At 40.4% G+C, this 22,623-nt stretch overlaps 4 protein-coding genes and 1 long non-coding RNA gene across 8 annotated transcripts in view; 3 read left to right on the forward strand and 2 right to left on the reverse strand.

The window, feature by feature from the left end:
• Positions 1 to 18,460, reverse strand: part of LOC108101320 (flocculation protein FLO11) — a 40,664-nt gene extending 22,204 nt beyond the window's left edge. The window contains exons 1-2 of the mRNA XM_017205627.2: positions 18,296 to 18,460; positions 16,416 to 16,703 (exon numbers count right to left, since the gene is read on the reverse strand). The gene's annotated coding sequence lies outside the window, so the exon portion shown is untranslated. The remainder of the gene's footprint in view (positions 1 to 16,415; positions 16,704 to 18,295) is intronic.
• On the forward strand, positions 10,434 to 11,586 carry LOC108101322. Of its 3 annotated transcripts, XM_017205631.2 has the most exons (6): positions 10,434 to 10,608; positions 10,721 to 10,850; positions 10,913 to 11,047; positions 11,121 to 11,235; positions 11,294 to 11,417; positions 11,473 to 11,586. In XM_017205631.2, exons 4-6 carry the CDS (start codon positions 11,139 to 11,141, stop codon positions 11,573 to 11,575), a joined length of 324 nt encoding a protein of 107 aa, XP_017061120.1. In that variant the 5' UTR covers positions 10,434 to 10,608; positions 10,721 to 10,850; positions 10,913 to 11,047; positions 11,121 to 11,138; the 3' UTR covers positions 11,576 to 11,586. The 3 variants fall into 3 exon arrangements, with proteins under 3 accessions (XP_017061120.1, XP_017061119.1, XP_017061118.1); XM_017205630.2 differs by having other exon boundaries at positions 10,913 to 11,235; XM_017205629.1 differs by lacking the exons at positions 11,294 to 11,417; positions 11,473 to 11,586 and having other exon boundaries at positions 10,913 to 11,140.
• LOC108101321 lies at positions 11,628 to 12,316 on the forward strand. Its single transcript, XM_017205628.2, has 3 exons — positions 11,628 to 11,738; positions 11,792 to 11,924; positions 12,097 to 12,316. The coding sequence occupies exons 1-3, from the start codon at positions 11,636 to 11,638 to the stop codon at positions 12,197 to 12,199; spliced, it is 339 nt and encodes a 112-aa protein (XP_017061117.1). The 5' UTR covers positions 11,628 to 11,635; the 3' UTR covers positions 12,200 to 12,316.
• LOC108101323 lies at positions 15,051 to 15,496 on the forward strand. Its single transcript, XM_017205632.2, has 3 exons — positions 15,051 to 15,103; positions 15,163 to 15,312; positions 15,368 to 15,496. The coding sequence occupies exons 1-3, from the start codon at positions 15,076 to 15,078 to the stop codon at positions 15,439 to 15,441; spliced, it is 252 nt and encodes an 83-aa protein (XP_017061121.1). The 5' UTR covers positions 15,051 to 15,075; the 3' UTR covers positions 15,442 to 15,496.
• Positions 18,461 to 18,975: 515 nt separating the features above from the next.
• On the reverse strand, positions 18,976 to 20,592 carry LOC108101258. 2 transcript variants are annotated; one of them, XR_001772064.2, is made up of 3 exons: positions 20,359 to 20,592; positions 19,211 to 19,359; positions 18,976 to 19,153 (listed from the first exon to the last, which is right to left on the reverse strand). It is a non-coding gene; the product is annotated as an uncharacterized LOC108101258 (long non-coding RNA). The 2 variants fall into 2 exon arrangements; XR_001772063.1 differs by lacking the exon at positions 20,359 to 20,592 and having other exon boundaries at positions 19,211 to 19,760.
• Positions 20,593 to 22,623: the final 2,031 nt, after the last annotated feature.

Consider the following 22,623-nt stretch of genomic DNA (forward strand, 5'->3'; position numbering starts at 1 on the left):
TGGGAAAACATATTCTATACAGGTTTATAAAATCATTTTGCGCACAGCTTTCCGCCAACATAATTCTAGGCTAGTTTGAAATGTGAAAGGGATTCCAGTTGGCATTGTGGACATATCAAAGAGGAAAATATTCAACACAATAACTGTTTGTAATAATCAATATTATTCACCTGTAAAAATATATTACAACTCATAATATTGAGTTGATAATATTTTATTAAATAAATACAACACATATTTGTTCATCCCAACTACATTGCTGATGATTGTTTTTCTCAGCTAATATTATTAATTTGTAATGCAATCTCTTACTAAATATTTAATTATCCAGCGAATCATGAAATTTAGTTCGTTTTGCGTAAAGCCAATGGGAAATTGAATACAAAAGAAGGAGAATTAAACAGAAATGCGGGGAAGTGGGGGAAAATGGCGGGCAGTGAAAATAGACCGACTATCAAACCGCATTTGTTGGCGTTGGCTTAACGCAGTTCTATCGATTTGCCATGTCAGTTATGCTGCACACACATACACACACTCGCAAAAACAGCAACTCACACATATAACAGCACACACATAGCACACACACAGCACACATGGAAACTGCTGATTGCTTTGCCGCTTTCGCTCTATTTTTTCAGGCTCTCTCCACTTTTTTCCAGCCATTTCTTTTCATACTGCCATTCATTGGTATATGTGAACGTGTGTCCTGCGTTTGTGCCGAATATCAAGGTAAAATTCCAGCCTCTGCTGGCTGCAATTGCTTGGCAGAGTTTACACGGTTATCTGATAGCTTAATTTGATTTGCTGCTCACAGATACTCGCACACAAAAAAAAGGACGTGCACTTGCACCCAAACAATGGCATTTTCTCGGTCTGTCCCTGTCTCAATTTCCCTTCTTGTCTGTGGTTTCCACGCTCGATTGCCGCTGCCTTTCCATTTCCATTCCTCCGTGCAACAATTTTCGGTGCAATTTTTCATAGCATACTTTGGGGAGCATCGAGTATTTGGGTCCGTGTTCGCATGCAAGTTTCTTACAATTGATAAATGGCCTGATTTCTGGCAAATCACTGGCAAATTATTGCATTTACATACACAGCCAACCAGTTTAGCAAAAGAATTTCCTAGTTTATCTGTGAATTGGGAAGCTTGCCTCTAGCAATCTTTACTCATTAAGTCGAAACGAAATTATGGCAATTCGATGTAATCCAATAATGGACCAATTTTCATCTAACAATTTTGTTTACTTGGTTTTGCAACTGGAAGGTAGCTATTTTTCCATAAATCTTTACTTGGCCTCTATAATTTGAAGTCTTAATTAGAGTAGACTTCATTACGAAACAAAAAATTATATTTATTACGTGCAACGCGTCTTAAGCTCTTTTTTCACGTGAGCATGCCAAGTTCGCAGGTTTTACATTTACATTTTTTAATTAAAAACAGAGCTGGGGAGACTGACTGACAGACTGAGAGACAGACAGACAGGAGAGCGTTGCACGTGGCGTATGAGTGATGTGAGTTTGGGCCTCAGTTTGGATGTGGGCGTCCATCACCTGGAGCCTTTGGAGCCGCTGGCGCTCTCGCAAATTTTCTTGGCTATTAAGCATGCATAAGGAATGGCAGATGCTTTTTAAGATCCATTTAAATTTATTTCCCCTTATTGTTTGGCATAAATTATTGAAATGGCATTTCCATCTGCCGCTGCCATCTGTCCTTCGGCACGTGTCCATGGTCCATGGTCCATTTGCCAGTCCACCCAACGCATGCAGCCACACATCCGGTCAACGAACGTGCCGCCCACTGCCCCGCCCACTGTCCCTCCGCCCCCTTGCCATAACACGGCGATAATTTGGGTCCACAGCCTTGGGCAGTTGACCCACAATTGGGAAGGCCAAGAAAAGACAATGGAGAGACAGAGGAGGCCGATTAATTACAAGGAATTCCTTGAAATCTCCGAAAAATCCCAGGGAAATAAAAATTGTCTGTAAAATAAACGAATGGACAGTTGTCGAAGGCAAAGAATGCAACGTGTTGCCTTTTATGTCAGTTTTTGTGGAAAATATAAAAGACTGAATTAAACTTAAAACCTTAAAACTGAGCAGGCTTAAAGTATTTAAAATTTAAATGGATAAGCTGTTCTCTTATCTTATTTATGACTGTCTTTTATTTGAGCATAAACCTAGAAAACAGAAGTTAATATGCTGTTGGTGAATTGTTCTTAAAAGCCCCATGTATTTTTAACTTTGTCTTCACTGAAAGAGAAAAATACTTCGGTATATCAGGCTAATTTAAGACATCGCGATAAAGCAAAGCTCGTAAAAGCCTCTTCCATATTTTTCAAATATCCTGTCAAATATTCCTTCTAAAATTCCAGCACTCTTAATCGACGTGTTCTCTTTACTTTTCATTTTTTTTTGTTTTTGGATTTTTCGTGTTTGCAAAAGTGCTGTTCCTCTGCTTCCTTTGCGCCGTGTTTTACATGCATGTAGCCCCCGAAAAGAGCGGAAATATGTATAAAATATACATAAAAAATAAACATTACTTATGCTCGACACGTTGCCGTTGCCGTCGACGGCTTTTTGTCGATGCAATCGAAGGGCCACGAGCGGCTCACCTGTTCGCCAGTTCGCCATTTCACCAGCTTCACCTGTTGTCCTGTTTCACCTTGCTGACGGGCTTTGTGTGCTTGTGTTGGTGTTAGTGTGCTATCGTTGTCCTGTCTATACAGGTGCCAGCCTGCAGGCGGGAAAGTCACAGGCGATGGCGATAAAAGCACACATACACACACACCAAAACACACTAACACCCAAACAAACACACGTTCATGCACATTCAAATTGTTTGGGCTCTGGCATTGGCAATTTGCTATCACAGTGCTCGGTGGAAATCGCAAATTGAATACGAAATTGAACTTTTGCCTTTGGGGAGACGGCGGAAATTTGCCATAATTGCGTTGAATGTCGATGACATTGAGAGCACAGGAAACTGTTGCAGTAGCAGTGTTCCTCTCCCCCAGAAAAAAGTACCAATAAAATGGGATGTTTTGCGAGGGCAAACTGTAATTTGTGACCTGCAACTTATTTGAGTCAGGAATCACTCTCAACGCCTCGCATCAGACACAATCGATACACATCGCGTATACGCAGCGTGGACAGGGGGACAAACACGCGCCACACAATTCATAAATGCCACGCCTCGCTGGCCCACCTGGCCAGGTTGAACAGTTTAAAAAACCGAGAGCAAAAAAAAAGGCGAGGAGAACGGATCAATATTTCCCAGCAGCCGTGAAGGCAGAAAAAGCAGCAGCAGCAGCAGTTCAGCCCTTGGCTAAGACGTTGACGTGGCAGCTGTGTGTCCTTGTAAGGACAATTGTGTCGCCGCGCCCCTCCCTCCCCACTAACCCCTCCCCCTCCCCTTTTGTCGCACATTTGTGCTCTGCGTGTGAATGTGTGAATTTGATTTTTTCTTATTTTTCCTCCTCTTTTTTTTTGGCTGCCAAGGCCCGACAATGGACTCGGCTTTGACCCGGTCGCAGTTCTGGGATTCCACGCTCAAGTGGCAATTAGTGGGGCATGCCACGTGCCGCAGCCGAAACGAAATTAACTCAAAAATACCAATGAGTACACTCGGCATATATTCCTTTTTACGTTTTGAGAAATTACCTTAGCGGCAAAGTAATAAAACAGAAAGCGAGCTATATATGTTTACCATATTTTGCACTTCAACCTTCAAAAGTGATTAGAGCAAAATCAAGGCTAATTAAACTTGATTCAAAGGAGGAAAACATTTTTATCCGTAGTGCAAACTATTTGAGCGTTTACCTTGAACGCAACCAAAGCGAAAACCCAAACCAAACACAAGCATTCAACAAATACCAGTGTAAATATCATCATCATTGGCGAGCAGCTAAAACAACAGAGAAGCATGTTAAAATAAGCCAAATTGTTTACGAAATTGGAAAAGTAATGGCGTTTAAATTACAAAAGTTCGATTTATGTCCAAAAGCTGAAAAATACAAAGGAAATTTCCCAAAAGGAAGCGGGAAGAAGATGTCAAGCGGCAGACGGGCTATATATTCTAATCCAAGGGGAAATCGTGGAAGAGTACAGTATAAATAATTGATGGAGAGGAAAATCTACTATATTTAGTAACTAATTATTTGTTTAACCTATAAATAATTGCATTGTAGGGTTCAACTGAAATGGTTAGTGCATTTGAGGTAGGGAATCCAAAGCGGCAACCGCATCATTTCGCAGACCGCAATGTGGAAACGGTTTGGCAAAAATTGGCTCAGCTTTGATTAATTAACTTAAAACAGCTATTGACATACGTGTGAGCCATCAGGCACGACACACACACACACACACACTCGCAGAGGGAAAAACAAACACACACTGAAAGGCCAGCAGCACACGGACATTGGCATTGGCATAAATTTAATTGAATTGTGTGGCCTGGTCGAAAGGGAGGTGTCGATGCAGTTGGCCCGTCCATTAATGAACTGGGCCACGAACGAATAACGGCACATGGGATGTGGCCATAAGGAGGGGGGAGAGTGAGGGGGAGGGGATGCACAGCTAGATATATCTTTTCTCTGGATGCCCCGACCATATTGACATGCCTTAATTCATATTGGAATCGTTTCTCCTTTGGCTTGTTTAACTTAAATAGAAAACAATTAATGGAAAAGGCAAATATTTATACGATCAATATGTGGTTGGGCAATGCTCATGGTCAGCAATAAAAAACCATTAAATAAATATTTTCACTGATTTTTATTCGCAGCTTGGAAATTCATTCCCGGATTGGGAAAGTCAAACGGAATTTAATTATTATATTAAATACAAAGTATAATTAAACTGAATTCCATCTGCTAGATTCTTTGTCAATTAGTTTTAGATTATTTTTTATGATTTCGCTTCCCTTTTAAAGTTATATGAAATATTAAGAAATATTGTTATTTAATAGTTGTAAAGGAATTACAAATAAAATGGTTTATTGATTGCCTCGGAGGGATGTATTTTTCATAGTTTGCAAGTGCGGCTAATCTTTGTGAGCACAGCGAAACTCATAGCTAAAACATTTTAGATCGATTGGGATTTGAGTCCATTAGCCAACTACTGACAGTTCCTGAGAGCCTATGGCGCGTAATTGTTTCGTTTCGCTTTGTTTGAATTTGGCTTAGTCTTTGTTTTGTTTTGTTTTTTTGTGTGCAGGCGCCTAAAAATAACCAACAAATCGGCACGAGCACGTTGTCTATATAAATACATATGTACACGCCAAACAAACAGCCCAGATTGGTATATACTACGTGTATCGTGTATTGGGAAGGCATTTAGCTGATGACTACACACATAAAAGTGAAATTGAGCAAAGGCGGCCGAATCGGGCGAAACGAGACATCAAAATTGAATGTGAATCAGCAGAGTCTGCTGAGCCCCATTGTTGCCCCTCGATTTTTCTCGGGTTTCTCAGGGGTCTCGTATGGGACCTGATCTCCTGACCTCCCCACTAAGTTCCTTATTTCTCCCGTCTCTTTCGTCCTTCCTCGTGGGTTCCTCATGGGCGTTGAAAGTCCAGCCTACATGCAAAAGTCAGCGGCAGACAAAGTTCCAGCCACCTTGGGGCACTCGGCCCTTTGCCAATCATTCGCAGGGCCACAGCAAACAAAGTACAACAGAAAGCAGAGAAAAAATAAATAAAATGAAATCCCACTGAAACCGAACTCGAAGCCCATTAACTGCGCTCGAGTGGATAACCTTTTTTTTTTGGGGGCCCGTTTTCAAGTGGAATTTTTAATTGCGTGAAGGAGAAACGCTCGGCGAGGGAGGCTCGAAATTCATTTCAAAGAAATCGCTTCCTTCGAGAAATGTTCGAGGCCCGAAAATTATTACTGGCGCGCATCCTTCGCGTCCTTGCCCGCCCACTTGTTAGCCTTGCGCCTTCATGGCCAGCAAAACAAAGCCAAGTCGACCTGCACTTGCCACAAATTCGGATGTAAAAAACTCAAGGTTAGTGGGGGAAAGTAAAATTGAGAAAAATATAGCTGGGGAATAGTTATATATGAAATGGTCAATGAGCCAAATAAAATAAATATTCACATCTATAAATCAATCGGTTTTATTTTTAAATTCAAAACTTTTATTTTGAATTCAAGGCTTAAAACCTTATCTCTTCCATTTCTAAACACAACCCCAATGTTTTGCTTTCCTTAACGGCAAGACAGTTATCCATAATTTTCCTAGACAGCCGACTGAAATTAAATGCTAATCAAATCATAACAAGCTAAGCTAATTACATTATGAATACTAATTATTTTCAGTGCAGCCAGGCGGCAAAGAAGGAAGGATAAAGGGGCGGGTGGCGGGTGGCGCCCCGCCGAGTGCTGCTTTGCATTTAATTACGCTTAAAAATTAATTAATTTCTTTTTGTGCGGAGTGACTCGGGTCTCGAGTCGCGAGTCTCGAGTCCCGAGACATAATCAAGCTGCCGCTGCCAAAGAGGACTTTAGTGGCGGCGTCGCCACCGACGCCTTAATGTATGCTACATTGCGGCCACTTTTATCTGCTTGGCATTATCCTTGTACTTGATGCTGGGTGGCAGTGGATGAAAGTGGGTGGTGGAAGTGGGCGGTGGCTGGTGGGTGGTGGGCGTTCTGTTCGCTGGTGCGCACTTGTGTGTCTTAAATAATTCAACAAGCGCAGTTTCGCGGTTTCCAACAACAGCAGTAAAAACAAGAGAGTGGCAGGGCAAGTCAAGCATTGTTAAATGCCAAGGATAAATTCCCGGGTCTGGGTTAATCCGAGCTGTTCGGTCACACTCACACAGGCGAGCAGCCACAAGTCCATTATCCTGCGACTTACAGCGACTTGATATCCCTTTGATCCCTGATAATAATTCCCTAAAACAATTACGAAGGTTAGGGCCACGGTGTAACTTTTTGGGGAATAGATTAAAGAACCCCAATTGTAACTCCATTCGCATTTATTAATTAAAGGGAAACGGATTACATTTTCTTCTAGCAAATCGAGTTAGCAATAATAGCCCTGAATAAGTTATGCCATAAATATAATTTTACTTGCCAGATCAAACTCCAGTAGAACCAAAATCCATAAAAAGTACTCACCTGTAAGTAAAACAAAAGAATAATTTATCAATATTTATTAAGTAGCATCTTGATTTCTTCGTCTACCGAAGAGAATTCTTTGCTCCAAAAATGTTGAACCCAAGAAATTATTATTTATAGCTGAAAAGTGCATTTCCATTCTCCCTTTTCACAGCTCTCGAATTGTTTATAATTGGATTCCTCTCAGCTGTTGCCACTGCGTTTTTTGGACACAAAACAGAGATCTGTTTTCGAGAGCGTTTCGAGTGCTGCTCGAAGTGAAACAAAGGCTAAGCGGTTTATAGACTGCAATTGCAAAAGCAAATTTTAATAACTCAGTGTGTAGGAGCTGTCAGAAACAATGGCTGCAACTACAACAGGATGAACAAACAAACTGGGAAGCCACCAGCAGCAACAACAATTGACTCAATTTTAGAATTTTCAAGGTCGTTTGCAGTGGACGCTGCAGTTGATTTGACTATTAAATATGCACACAAAAAAAATTGTTAAGCAAATTGTGATTTCAATTTCGAAGTTTTAAAATTCTGTCACTTTTCTTGTATATTTTCTTCTCTTTAGCTAACCTTTTGAATCAGATTCTTCCAGTGTATAAGGTTGTATATATAAACTGAGGGATAGCAACTTGACTGACTAAATAGGATTTTGCTGTTATCCAGCATAAATAGCTGGATTCGAAAGTTTTGTTTACTGCACTTCACTCACTCAGTGTGCGTGCGTGTGTTTGAAATTTTCGTTGTTTTTCCTCGGTTTATTTTTGGGGCATGAATTATTCAGTTGAGCGTAACGCTATTGAATATTTCAATTTTGCAATGCAATTATATATATATAAAATACGGGCAACACACTGTACGTCTGGCCAATTATTGTAACATTGTATTTTTTGGAAATTAAATTGAGATCGAAAACAGTGCGTATACTTAATATGAATGAAAATAACCAAATACCAGATTTCTTTCTGAATTATTTTGAATGAAAAATATTCAACAACATTATGCACGGCGTAGCTAAAATAAAAACTGTTCAAAGTTAATGTGACGGAATATTCTTATCCGATTTTGTGTAAGGTAAAATGACTTTCTTTTAAGTGAAAGCTAAAAGGAAACCTTTATATAACAAACATGTGCCTGACCTTCAGGTTGCTCATGCCTGCGCCTCAGTCATATCTGTTTCCTCGACTATAAATACGGGGAAAGCTAGAATTACAAATACACAAAGATATGTAGGCAGCCGTAAAAATATACGTGTGTTTGGATGAATGACTTTGCTTAAAAGCATTCCTTGTATCGCATATATTTCTCGCCCTTTTATTTTGGGCGGGGGGCTTTCGCTGCCGGCGAACGTAAATAAATGCCGAATAAAACACATGGCCGTTGGCCTTTTAACGCAGACATTTCACTGGGAGTCTGGGACAGGAAGCAATTTGGGTGCGAGTGTGTGCTCAGGTGGGCAGGCGAACAGGTGAGCAGGTGGGCAGGTGAACAGGTGAGCACCTGAGGTCAGCGGGCGTCACAAAAATTAAAAGCGTCGAAAACATAATGCCAGGCACAAGTCGAAAAAGTAGAGCAATAAAAATGAAGCATTTCGCCTGTATCTCATTCACTTTGTTTGATATGTTCTTTAATATCATTGAAATTATAATGATGTGTGCTTTTATGTGCGTCCATAAAAAAGGAAACAGAAATTCACACAAAACTCCGAGCCTCGATACCAATCTCTACCCTCAGGACCCAAAAACAAAAAAAAAAGAGGAAAAACTTGAACGGTCGGTCACCTCCGATCCCCTGAAAAAATAGAGGCCGCCAGGCCAAAAGTTGACCGGCCATTTGACCCTTATTTGGACACCTCCATCGAATCCAATCCCGACCCAACGAATAATGCCTTCACCTGGCCAATTTGTTATTTATGCCGGCGTATACGTGTTGATTCCCTATATATGCAAATACCTCGGCCAAGTGCGTGTGTAGATGGCCCTATTGCTCTATCGATCCAAATATTTTCGGCCTTTATTTATGCCAAAGCGGAAACAGGAATTCGATTGCTCAGGTGTACAGAACGGAATGAAAAAGTTAGGTAAATGGAATAATTGTGTTCACGGGTTATTTTAGGGAATTTAAAAATATATTTAAGTCCAAACTTGGTTCAATAGTCTACCAAATAATACCATTTTGCCATGAAGAATAATCATGTCATTCGAATCTGGCTAAGATTTAAAGAAGGAAGCCACGGACAAATCCATCGGCCAGCGAAAATATTGGCAAAGTCGTTAATTTGCTTGTCAACTGAAGCTGATAATACATTTTCAATTGAACTTAAATTGTATACATTGTTTTTGAATTTAAATTTATTTAATTGTATATATATTTTAATTTAGGTCCTGACCTGTGTATATTACACCCATATTTGCATAGCTTTTGCTTTGGGATTTTATTCAAAGCACTTGAATTATGTATTATCACCTGGAATAAAACGACCTGAGCCAAACATTAAGGCGTGTCAAGTAAATAAATACTTAAATATCTTAAGTTTGCCAGGAATAGAACGCCTTAAACACTTTGTTTCCTCCTCGAATTAACGTGTTGTGGCTGGCACATTGTGCCTGTGTTTATTTAAGCTTCGAGTGGGTCGGTTAATTAGCCAACCTCTGGGGTCGAGATGAGTTCATTGAAGTGCATATTTCGAGCCCAGCTGAGGCCACTCGATTCAATTAATTTCAACTGGCGAACAATGGAGGTCGCTGGCTAATTGGTCAGCCAGTCAGTCAGGCAGTCAGCTGGGCCAGAGGTAATCAAAACAACACACCGGCTAGAATCGCATTTGCTCGTTCTTGGCTCAATACTGTGGGTGACCCAAACGAGATGTGTGTGGTGGGTACACACAGCGGCATCAATTAGGTGGACCACAAATTTGTCTGCCTTCTGGGTGGCATTGCTCCGAATGGATTAGGGTCGACCTGCTGAGTGCCACACGAACAATCACAATTTACACAAGACAGACGGGCAAATAAACCAACATTTGCATTTACCCGGCGAAGAGAGGAGAGAAGGAGAATAAAGGGCAAGGGGCAAAGGGCAAAGGGCACCGGAGACAGTCGCACTTAATCGAATTATGCAACAACATCAACAGATGACACAAGCTGAATGCAGCTGCAAATAACTGCATTAACATATTCGATAACTTCATCAGCATATCCTCCCTTCGTCCTGGCCATATACATACACTCGTATATTTCCCAGCCGCCTGTCTGGCTGGATTTTAATTAAAATGCGCATACGGAATCGGCATCGAGGCAAGCCGGGCACTTTACAGGCAGACAGCACAGAAAATCGAATCTTTTAGTCAAATTTCCTGAAATACACCAGCGACACGAACACAAACACAGACAGGATGCCGCAATCCCGAGCCCTTGCTATCCTGCCACTAATGATTATAATGATTCACGTCATTTTGGCAGCCAATTTTAACTATGAAATACTTGCAGATGATGGTAAGGGGTAGGAAAAATAAAATAGATATCACTGGTATTGCTTGATTTTTGGGATTAAGACCTATTTCTTTATTATTTTTAATTACTCAAAAAAAATTATTGAATATTATAGAACATCCCAACAAGTGTGTTCTTAAAGGCCCCGCGGGAGATGAGATCGTCGAGAGCGGCAATTCAGTTCGTCATCCCACAAAGTGCGCCCAAATTGAGTGCGGCCGGAATGGCTGGGCCTTGGTTTACAAGTAAGTCAATACCCATTACTTATTAATTGAACTTCAAATATCCAACTAATTGAAACACCTAGCTGCGAAGAAGAACACCCCCCAAAGGGCTGTGAACATGATGGTTATGTGAACATAAAGGCTGAATTTCCCGAATGCTGTGACATGAAATTAAAGTGCAATAACGTTTAAAATTAATAGCTTACACTTATCAAATGGTAAACGATATCGAAGTAGCTTTTCAAAACAATTGTAAAACAATACTTTCCTCTGAAAAACTACTTGGCAAAGTAACATTTTGGGTTACACATGGCAGCCTACTCACTTTTCCTTGCAGTCACGCTCTTTGGGAGCCTTTTAATCGCGAGTCAGTCTGCCGAATGCGAGGGAATCTACAGCGATCCGAGTGAGTGAAGATAACCGCAGATGGCAGGCGAAATTCCACCGGCAACTTTCCTCCGCAGGACATCCCGGTAAGTGCACCATCAACGAGGGACTCGTCCTGAATCCGGGGGTCAGCATCAAGGACACCACGCACGAGTGCCGCAAAATCGTGTGCGGACTCAACGGACGGGTGGTTTTCCACAGGTGAGTTTCCGCACCACCAGTAGGTAGAAATGCAAATCTGATTTCCCCTTGGCAGCTGCGGAGTGACGGTCGCGTCGCCTCCTTGCCACTACAGTGGCCACTTGAGTCCAGAACTTCCCTATCCGGATTGCTGCAGACGCATCCTCGTTTGCAACTAGGCAGGCCGATGGCTCCCCATTCATAGAAATTCATTGAACTCGTATCGAACAACCTTTAGCATGTCGTTAACCCCGAATACTTTCATTGTGTTCTTACTCATCTGGAGTCTAGTTTTTTGGCAGGCATTTGCAGATTTTTCCCTAAACAACTACGGGGATTCCGGTGAGTTGAAATAAAAGAGTTCGAAAACACTTAAGCAGGAGATTCAAACGCAGCTTTCCCGGATCGCTGTGTACTCGACATTGGATCTTCGATGGTGCTGCTCAAAACTGGAGAGTCATTCCGCTTGAAGAACCTGCCCTGCACCACAGTTTTCTGCGTTGGGGATGGCTATGGCATGCTCTCCACGTAAGTATTAAGACTATAATATTTTATGTATGATTCATCCAACCAGCGAAAGTTAGAAACATTCCTTCAAGAAGATTACTTACACTTTCACCATCACCAAAATCACAAACGTTTAGAGGAATATTTCTGCTGTTCTTTTTCTAGAACATCTTGTAAATACATTTTATTTTAGATGCGATAAAAAGGAGCCACCGGAGGGTTGTCTCTACACTGATTACTTGAACTGGGACGATGACTATCCGGATTGCTGCAACCGGAACACTGATTGCGATTAAAATTTCTTGCTGGAAGATGTTTAGTTCCGAATTAAGTCATTTGCAGCCAGCGTATTATGTCAAAATTGGTTAAGCAGTCAAGGCACTTGTCGAATAAATCAATTTTACCCACTTGAATTATGTTAATTTTACAGCTCTTCAGTTTATGGTCGTAATGCATAAGTTTGTTTATTATTCAATGCACTCGGGGTCATAATTTTGAGCCCAGCCAGCTAAACTGTTTATGGGTTTTTGCCAGGCTGCTTGCAAGGGACTCGTTCTGGGCCAGATTTATTGACCGCTGGCCAAGGATCCGGATGCGGCCCTTCCACCTCGGCCTTCAAATGCTCGATGCCGATGGCTTCCCGGGGGATTGGGAAAGTGGGCAGTCGAAGCCGGAAAGATAAAAGGGCAGCGTGGAGAAATTGAAACCACAGCAACAACACTAATTGACATTTGAATGCGACTGTGGGGCAGATTAAGCCCTGGCTGCCTGCATTGCGGGTCAAATGTGACGACCTCGACAGTTGCTCCCAATTCACAGCCACCTCGGTTTAAGGCCAATTGCCATCTGACCCCTTTATCCTCTATCCTATCCACTCGTCCCCCTCCCGAGGCCTGGATTTTTCCCCCGCTCTGTGATTTTCCACAGCGTGCGATGCAATCAAAGTCGCATCTCAATTATGTGATCGATTGCCGATGGACAGTTGTTCCCAGCAGCAAGCTGCTTAATTATTCAATTCGATTTACAACCATCAAATCAACATTTAGTGCCAGAGATGCGAAGTGAGTTTAAGGACTTATACACTTTAATTTTAAAAACTAGGAATAAAAGAGGGATTTTATGTGCATATATAATTGGTTAATAAATCAATCAATTTTATTGATTAATAAAAAATCCAGCCTGTTTAAGGCTTCTCCAACTTATGATTGAAACTAATGACTTCACGATTATATATTCAATTTAGCATCTCTAATCCAGTTGCGTATTAGCCCAATAAGAGGCACTTAGCTAATCCGCAACACAGAAACTGATTTGATGGCCGTGTTAAACGCATTTAACTGAAACTAATTAATTCCGGCGACGCTGTGTATTAGCAGCGGATTTAATTTTAACTTACACGCACACCATTTGTAGGTTTTCCACTAAAATTAGCGTAGGCTTATCAAAGGTCACAAATGCCTCAGATGGAAAATGAGGAAATGTGTGTGTGTGTGGTGGTGCCATTAACCCAAATACGAATGGAGAGGACCGAAAAACACGCCACAAAAGTTCCGATTCGGCAAGGACTGGTCACTGGGCAAAGAAATCGGGCTTTCTTTGTTTGACCAACCGAAACTTGACCATGGGGCCTCGAAACTTTCGAGAAATGTGAGTGCCAATGTGTGTGCTAGTGTGTGTGCGAGTGTGTAAGCGAGTGTGCACTGTACAGAGACCGCAGATGGTTTTCAGTCGCACGCGAGAAGCGCCGGGCTCAGCATAAAAACTGAATATTACACTTTTTGCGGGCCGGGCCAAAGTTAAAGCCTTGTGAAAACACATGTACATACAGCATTTATAAATTGGCAGGGAACGGTGGTGACCTCTCGCAGCCAGCTGGTAGTGTGTGTGTGTGTGTGTGTGTGCGAAAGGTGAAGGTGATGTTGGCCGGGCTACAAATGTGTACATAAACGGAAACTGAAATAAAAGTCGGCGCAGGATGCGAAAAACGAAGGTCCAGGGGCAGTCGGTCGGTCGGCGGCTCAAACTCAAATTCGCCCGCCACACGGCATACAAAATGTAAAAGGTGCAAAGGAGCAGCTTAAAATATGCAAACCCACCAGCCAACCCACCCGCCCCCTCCTCCTCATCCAGCTCCTCTTTACACATCCACGTGGGCTGGCAAAATCTTAAACTGCTCCGATGGCGAACTACAGCCGAACTTTATTTATTCATCAGTTTTCACGCGGTGTCTTTGGCCAAAAAAAAAGGGGCCGCGACTCAGAAAAGCCAGCACACGAAATTGAATTTTGTTCCTTATGCAGTAAAATTCCTTTTCGCCTGCCAAGCACATATATTTATAAGATATTTATGAACCAAAAAAAAAATTAAAACGTATATTATAATATTACCATTACACGACTAGCATAAGAAGACTTTAAAAAAAAATCCCAATCAATGCCACATTATGACCTAAAAACGTACTACAATTTATAAATGTCAATCAACATTAGCTTTGTGTATACATAATCGCCATAAATCAAATTTTCGAATATGTTTTTTTTCGCAGGAAACAAAAGTTTTTATGCCGTCAAAATAGTTGTCAAATTGTCACTGCTCTAACGAGTAAACTGTTGTTTTCCTAACCTCACACGATTTTATTTCATTTTCCGTTGTTGGAAAGGGAAATATATATATTATTTATTGTACTCAATGCTTTTTATATTTTTTTTCTACAGAATGATGTTGCGGTCCCCAAAAATATCCTCTGAAATTGAATTTTCCCCCAATGCTCGCTCATGTGTGTTTGCAAGGAGTGTATCCTTGTTGCTCCGGCGAGTTGGAGTGTGTATGCAAAATAAATTATGAGAGTAAAGCACTGCGGACTGTTGCTCTTGTTTTACGAGCTGTTGGCAAAGATGGTTGCCATAAAAATGTTTCTGTAGTCGGGCGAATTTTTATTCGCCATGATTTGTAGTAGTCGAAACGTAATGTTCGCCATGAATTATGAAGGAGACATCCTCTGACCCATCTGCTCGTTTGCTACTCCCGGGATAGAATTCAATAGGTATGTATGCTTCGTTATAAAAATACAATCGATGAGTACTTTTTATGCTTGACTGAATATTATATTTGGTTGATTAGTCATGGCAATTTCACAGTCAAAACTTAGTCAACTAGTAGGTCAGTACAACAGATGAACCTTCTCTGGCTGCTTTCATTGGGTAAACAACGAAAAAGTCGATATTACCTTTCAACTTAAAGTGTATCTTACTACTAAAAGCTGTTGTTGCCGCGCAACACTGCGATAAGCCCTGCCCCATTAAAGATAACCCCGGATGTGCCAGGAGGGACGGAAAATGCTATTACACCGTTCGCAATCCGTGTATTTTGGAGGCTATCAACTGTTATCGGAAATCAAGGGACTTATCTGGTTAATATCGATTGAGACTTGCACTTAGTTGTTGCTCAAACATTTGATTTTCCAGCTCTGATACCCGTTTCTCGCAACAGGTGCACTAAAATGCAAACTCCAGTATGTGAGAATATTGATACATCTTGAACTAGTTTACGAGGGAGCTCTAAAATAAAGTAATAGTTTACCCTACCAAACGGAATTCGATGACTTGTTCTTTTCGATTCCTTGAAGTTGTTTACACAGAAAACGTAAGCTATTTATTTGCACACACTTGGTGAGCAGTGAAACGAGTTTCAAATTATTCTTTGAAAGGTAATAACGTATACGACCCGTTTGCCCTCCAAGCGCACAAAACTAGGCAACATTGTGGCCATTAGCAAGTAACTAGTTTTCACTAATAGCCGGTCACTGCTGCCTAATTATAACAAACTGTTTTCATTATACGCCCATCATGCCACGCCCTGTCTGTAGAGTGTCTATATTTATGGGCGTGTTAGGGGCGTGAGCCACCTCAATCTCAGCTTTAGAAGCTCGTTTATCCACGTATATTGCAGAAACGCCGACGTGACACAAATCGAAAAGTTTATTGACATTTTCCGCTGTTTGTATCTGGCTTGCCTTCGTCATCGCTTAAAGCACTATTCCTTTTTAGACAAACGGAAATTTTTGCTATGGAAATAGCCAGCAGGCTTACAGAGAAAAAAAATAGTTTAAGTTAAATAAAATACTTAAGGATTTTTATTATGTAAATGTTATTACAAAATGCTATAACAAAAACCGATTGTGTTAACCACCGTTTGTAAATGAAAGAGTTTTGATTATTATCATTATCGCCCCATTGTAAACATTTTCACCAAAAAATCGATTATCTGACTGACAACCGCTACAAGCAAATAAAATAATTTATCTGTGTCGAATAAAAAACACATTCATTGAATAATTTGGTGATGTGGGCGTTTTCATTGAAATTTTTATTATGCGTTCGATTTTTTGCTCGAACCGAATGAAAATGAATTTTACATTTCGCTTTTAAGCGATTTTTTGGCTTATTTAGGTTTGAGCACAGTTAGGGAATAATCGATTGAGCAAACGGGCGGGGAGCGAATGTTTGCACTCACCTTCAGAGTAGGCCACCAACTAGAATCTGCTGCGCCAAGGATTCGCAAGAGATGAGGATAAACGTGGGGCCGCGCCGTGGAAAAGAGCCAAGAACAACCACAATGGGCAAGTAGATGGATGCTCGGATGCTTGGATGCTTGGATGCTGCAGGATGTTTGGATGGTTTATTCTTGTCCAAGGTAACGTAGACACACGCGTGCTCCGGCAAGGCAAACACAAACAAAAACGGAATCAACTCGCTGAAAACGACCACGAAATGTTGCCAATGTTGTTTTTTCTTTATTTTGCTGTTGTTACACAAAAAATTCACGCATCACCACAAGGCAATCTTGGCCTTTGTTTTGCCTGCTTTCCACTCACTTGCCCTCTCTCTTCTTTAATTAGGCCAAACTGCCTGGCATTATGGCCCCCACTTATCTGCATTCGTAATGATTATGGCCAGTATTGTTCCGTCCATATTAATGCAAATCTCTGCCCACCTGGCGGGCCCCCGCGAATAAATATTATCTCAATGCCAGATTGCGTATACGCCGCGTCGGCGCAATGAGCATCGCAGGAATTTCACTAATGGCTTTTCAATAAGAACTGCGGGAAAAACTGGCTGACCACAGTGAAGCCTTTGCATGAATAATGCATGCCTTTTATTACACAGTCCAAACACAGACATCATGTGTGTGCTGAATAATACAAAAGCTGGCGCTTAATAATGCACAGCATTGGAAGCGTCAGGAAGCGGGGAGCTCGAGTCCTGCGGGGAGGATGTGACTGGACCCGTTTTGCATAAAGGTCATCCAGCATACGACAAACTTCAACTTGATGTGCAACAGTAATGAAAAAGTTGGCGACTTTTCAAAACCCCTTCGCCCCTCCCTTCGCCATTAAACTTTGGACATTCAAAAAGGGATTAAACAAACAGGACAAAGTGTAGAACAACATGTGCTGGCAGAAGTTGTACATTTCAAAATTAAGGATGTTCTGCTATTTAAATATTTGGTAAAGCTCTATAGCATTAAATTTAATTTTAAAGTTCCAGAAAGGGAAGATAAGAAAAAATTGTTTTTAAATTTTATAATAAATCTTTATTGAAATCAAACAAATTTATACTACTAATCTTTATTTTTTGTTGGGCTTTCGTTTCGGTTACTCTAAAAACTCTATATTTATTTCACTTAACCCGAACCTAACTTCATTTCATGACATTGAAATGGCTCTTTGTGGCAACTGTTGTTATTGACGGAACGAGTATTACGGGACCTTCCGCAAAGGAGGCCCGGAGAGCGAGAGAACGTCGGAAATACAGAGCGAGACAGGTGTCAATTGTGTTGTTTTACCTGTTACATGCCCTTGGCTAGCTGCATGTGTGTGTGTGTGCTTGTGCTCAAGGAGGGGGAACCGCAGCATCCTAAAGGACTTAACCCGTAGGATTGTCCTTTTTGGAGGCTACGGGAACCGTAAATCGTATGCAAATGCCCTCGTATTGTCGCATTCGACGGCGACTGTCGCATAAAACTAAGTGACAAAGAAGGACATTAAAGTTTGTGAGCCGAGAGAGCCTGCGAGACACACACACCCAATCAGATTAAATTGTAATATTTTCGCTCGCCATGAGAATGACGATGATGATGATGATGATATTTTCTGATATTGTTCATTACATTGTTGTGCTTTTACGACTGTTATCCTTGAGTGAAGAACTTGCTACAGGATGCTAACACGAGCACACAGACACTCTCAGGCTGGCACCCACACTCTCACACGCACACGCATGTGCGAGGTGAGCGAGCTTTTACGGTACTTCTTCTTGTCAAAACCGTTAGTTTCCGCCAGAAAAAGAGAGAGAGTGGCCGAGTAACAGAAAGAGAGTGAGCAGAATTTTCACCTTCGCGCTTTCAACTTTTTGTAAATAATTTTTTAACACTTTTTTCTGAAATGCTTTTGTTATGATTTTTAATACTTTGTGTATGGCCAAAAACACGACTTTGGCTCGCACTGGTCACTTTGAAACCACTCATTCGAAATCACTTCGCGGCTGGAATTTCTCGCAGTGTTTCGGCCTGGACCATTTATGAATGTGTTTTCAATTTTAAAATATTTACAGACGCGCCTCGAGCGAGCACAGCACACACGGTGTGTGGTTCCGTCGTCCGTTGGATTTGAACTGGACCTGAATGGCGGAATGCGAACAAGTTCGCGAGCACAGCCGCAATTTCCACCCATGGTAGAATAGGTATAAGGTAGTCTGTCGGGTCGGGCAGTCCGTTAACAATACCTCCCATGAGTGTGAGTGAGGGGGTGTTTTTGAATAAGTGCGAAAGAAACAGCAAAAGAGCTTGTAGTCTAACCCTTATGCGATGCATGGGGCCTAAAAGCCATAAAATTACGTATGGCAAATAATACTTTAATTGTAATTTTTTTTTTTAACTTTGAGCAGAGATTTTTTAATCATTGTAACTTTAAGTTTTTTACGCTCTCAAATCTGCACAGGTAATCCCATACAGAAAGCTTTAGCTCTCCGGACTCCGAACATAACACGTTAAAAAAACACTTCTTCAAAATATATATAGTCTTTTGAAACGGTATCGATTTAATTTTGAATTAAGTTATTTTTCGAATTTAAAAATATTTTTATTGCCTTTATGCGTTGATCACCTCGCGTTCACAGCAGTCTGGATAATCGGCATTCGGTGATTTTTGTCTTCCAAATTTGGTACCGATGGGGGATCCAGCAGAAGGACATCTTTATGTAAGCAAAATCATTTAAGTAATAATGTAAATAATTTCTGCGTCAACTTACGATAAGATCTCCACTAAGCTATTCTCAAAACAACTGTACTGCATACACGATTCGGAAGTAACCTGCTCACCAGCTTTTAAAACATATCCATAGACAACACACTTTCCGGGATGTGCTGGGTCATTAAAAATTCCGCCCGCAACCCCCGCCTTGAAGCCAGGTAACATAATTAAAAAGAGAAAGATTAGCATAGAGATTTTCCCGACAGGTCTCATCTTTTTTAAATCAGAACTCATACTGAAACTCAGATTGGAAAAATTTTGCCACCTAGTGTCATTTTCTAATCTACACAATGAACAAATAGCCCCTAAATTCAGATTTGTATAATTATTTCCAACTTTTCAAAGATTAATTTGTTTGCATCCAAAATCAGAAATATCTTCCAAGTTCTTACCATTGGTTTATGTGTAGTATAATTGCTTTACCGAATTTATAGATGATTATTAGAAATGTGAGAAATGAAACTGGATGAAAAATACTCTAACTATTTTTAGGTCAGGCTCACGATTGGATTATTGCAAAACTTTTTTCTTCACAGATAACTAGTTCATATGCTTGGGTAGTCGCCTCCTCACCTGGGCTTATGATAAGGTCTTTATACACGCATTTTTCTGGATGGTCTGGATCGCTCAAGGTTCCTCTCATTTAAGCTGTTTAAGAGTCTGCACTGATTCTAGCAATCTCTGAAGCTTAGTTTGCTTATCAGTTAAGTTCTGAAACGTGTATACAATATTGAACCCACACATAATCGTCGATTAAAGTTCTCTGATCATTGAAAACTTATATGTTCATTAAGCTTTTTAACAAGTGTTACATTAGTGATAGATCAAATTTAATTAATCATAAATGTAAAGGCAGTAATTGATTTTTTTCTGTCTGAGTTTATAAATTTTATTTTTTTTTCTTTTAGATGGAATTTTTACATTCGCGGCTTTACTTTTCCTAACTTTATTCGGCCGTGACATCTAAATATATTGTACTTTTATAGGGTATTTTAGAGCAAATACAGGCACAACATTTCTTCACATCTTTCTGGGTGAGTTACACTTTGGCCTCGATTCATAACTTCAATCCCTTTAATTGTAAAATGTCCAGGGCGATCGGGGTTCCTGTATACCCTACGAATGACCAACAAAAATAAACCGTACCTATTGAACCGTATATCAGAATTGAACTCGCAACGAGGACTGAAGTGCACACCCTATTGTATGGCTTAATAAACTTATATATCGGCAGGTAGTCGAGCCATAAAAAATTAATTTTTGACAAGGCCAATAAAAAATAAATAATTAACTAGAAGTTAATTTTCAAGTTATTGAACGGCTAGAATTTAATATCAAGACGTGATCTTCGGAATAAAAGTTGGGACTGAACTTATTCTACTTATCGATCCGCTACCGGGTACTAGGGTAGGGTAGGTCCGTTGTTAATGTTGGCTTATTTTTTTTTAATCTTTTTTTTTTTTTATTATTTCTATCAAAAATCTCGCGCTCGCAGCAATCCGGATAATCAGCGTTTGGTGCTATGTACTTTCCGAATCTTTCACCGCGACTAAGTCCATACACACCACATCTAAACTTAATAAAATTAATTAATTGGCTTTCGTTAAAAAGAATTGACGTACTATGCCTGTAACTTACGTTACGGTCGACGCCCAGCTATTGGCGAAACAATTAACATTCCCGCAGCCGCGTGAGTATCTAGCAATTTCACCTTTTTTAAGGATTTTGCCATCAATAACACACTTTCCAGGGTGTGCTGGATGTTTATAGAACCCAAAGCCAACTGCAGCCTCGTAGCTGGAAACAAGTAGTACTAATACTAGTAAAAATAAACCAGTACCTAGACCCATCCTAATGCCTTCAAATAGCAGCTTAGACCGAAAGCCTCCGACGAAGTTGTGATTTATTTAGCGGAACAGGTTAGGCATAGCAAAAATATTGAAAAAAGCGTATCATCACAAAATAAATCAGCAATGCTACGCTTAATTATCAACAAGTGTTTTTACGTTGTATTTTGATTATAGAATGGAACAAGTTCGTAGAAGTTCAAACACCTGCTCTTGTATACAAGGCACTTGATAACAAATTTGTTCACTTAAAGCTTGTATATCGGCATGTAGTGGAGTCATAAAAAAATTAATAACTAACTAGACAATCGCTTAATTTTATTGACCGGTTGTTAATTTACACTTTTTATATTGTGGGGAAACATGTCAACTTGTCAATGTAAAAATTCGGCGTTCGAAGCAGGCCATATCACCGTTTGGTGATATGCAGCGTCCAAAGGATTCTTTGAGATCAAGTTGAACAGGGTGACATCTAGACATCTAGATTTAATAAAATAAATTAATTGGATTTCGTTAACTCGCTCGCACCTTTTTGGGTGGCGCGCACTTTAACCTTTTTCAAGGATCAAGCCATCAACAACACACTTTCCAGGATGTGCTGGATCCTTAAAGACCTGAGAACTGTAGCCTTATAGCTCGAAACAAGTAGTAAGGATAACAACAAAAACAACACACTAATGATGCCGCAGCCTCCGTATTCCCCAGATCTGGCCCCCTGTGACATTTTCTTGTTTCCTAAATTGAAGAGGCCCATGAAAGGACGACGTTACGCTACGCTTGACGAGATAAAGACGGCATCGAAAGAGGAGCTTAAGAAGATAAAAAAAATGATTTTTTGAAGTGCTTCGAAAATTGGAAAAACCGTTGAAGGGGACAAAATAGATATTCATGAATAAATAAATATTTTTTGAAAAAACACAAAATTCGCGATACTTTTTGAACACACCTCGTAAATATGGCGCTCGCAGCAGGCCGGATAATCACCGTTTGGTTTTGTTTTTTTCATTTTTTCATTAACCATTCTAACTTTAAGTTTTTCACGCCCTCAAATGTGCAATGTGCATTCAGAGAGCTTAAAAAACACTCCTTTTAAAATATATATTCTTTTGAAGCATTATCGATTTAATTTTTAATTAACTCAACAGCACTGCAAAGTAATTTAAACGCTTTCGCAATTAAACATATTTTTGATGCCATTACGCGTTGATCATCTCACGGACACAGCACTCGGTATAATCGGCACGCGGTGCTATTTGTCTCCCAAATTTGGTACCGATGGGAAATCCATCAGAAATACATCTTTATGTAAGCAAAATCATTTAGGTAATAATGTATATAATAACGTCTATCATTTTTCTGTAAACTCACATGTATATGGTCGCTAAGCTTTTCTCAGAACAACTTATGAGCATACACGATTTGGAAGTAACCTGCTCACTCGCTTTTAAAACATATCCATGGGCAACACATTTTCCGGGATGCGCTAGGTTTTTATAAACTCCCCCGCCTCGAAGCCAGGCAACATAATTAAAAAGAGAAAGATTAGCATAGAGATTTTCCCGAC

The sequence above is a fragment of the Drosophila ficusphila genome, unplaced genomic scaffold, assembly GCF_018152265.1.
Source record: "Drosophila ficusphila isolate 14025-0441.05 unplaced genomic scaffold, ASM1815226v1 contig_412, whole genome shotgun sequence".
NCBI lineage: Eukaryota > Metazoa > Arthropoda > Insecta > Diptera > Drosophilidae > Drosophila > Drosophila ficusphila.

Coding starts and splice junctions, on each gene's coding strand:
- LOC108101322 (XM_017205629.1), top strand. CDS start 10,509: ATGCCGCAATCCCGAGCCCTTGCTATCCTGCCACTAATGATTATAATG. Junction 10,609..10,720: donor TGAAATACTTGCAGATGATG/GTAAGGGGTAGG, acceptor TGAATATTATAG/AACATCCCAACAAGTGTGTT. Junction 10,851..10,912: donor GGCTGGGCCTTGGTTTACAA/GTAAGTCAATAC, acceptor TGAAACACCTAG/CTGCGAAGAAGAACACCCCC.
- LOC108101321 (XM_017205628.2), top strand. CDS start 11,636: ATGTCGTTAACCCCGAATACTTTCATTGTGTTCTTACTCATCTGGAGT. Junction 11,739..11,791: donor AAACAACTACGGGGATTCCG/GTGAGTTGAAAT, acceptor ATTCAAACGCAG/CTTTCCCGGATCGCTGTGTA. Junction 11,925..12,096: donor GGCTATGGCATGCTCTCCAC/GTAAGTATTAAG, acceptor ATTTTATTTTAG/ATGCGATAAAAAGGAGCCAC.
- LOC108101323 (XM_017205632.2), top strand. CDS start 15,076: ATGAACCTTCTCTGGCTGCTTTCATTGG. Junction 15,104..15,162: donor TCTCTGGCTGCTTTCATTGG/GTAAACAACGAA, acceptor TACTACTAAAAG/CTGTTGTTGCCGCGCAACAC. Junction 15,313..15,367: donor GAAATCAAGGGACTTATCTG/GTTAATATCGAT, acceptor TTGATTTTCCAG/CTCTGATACCCGTTTCTCGC.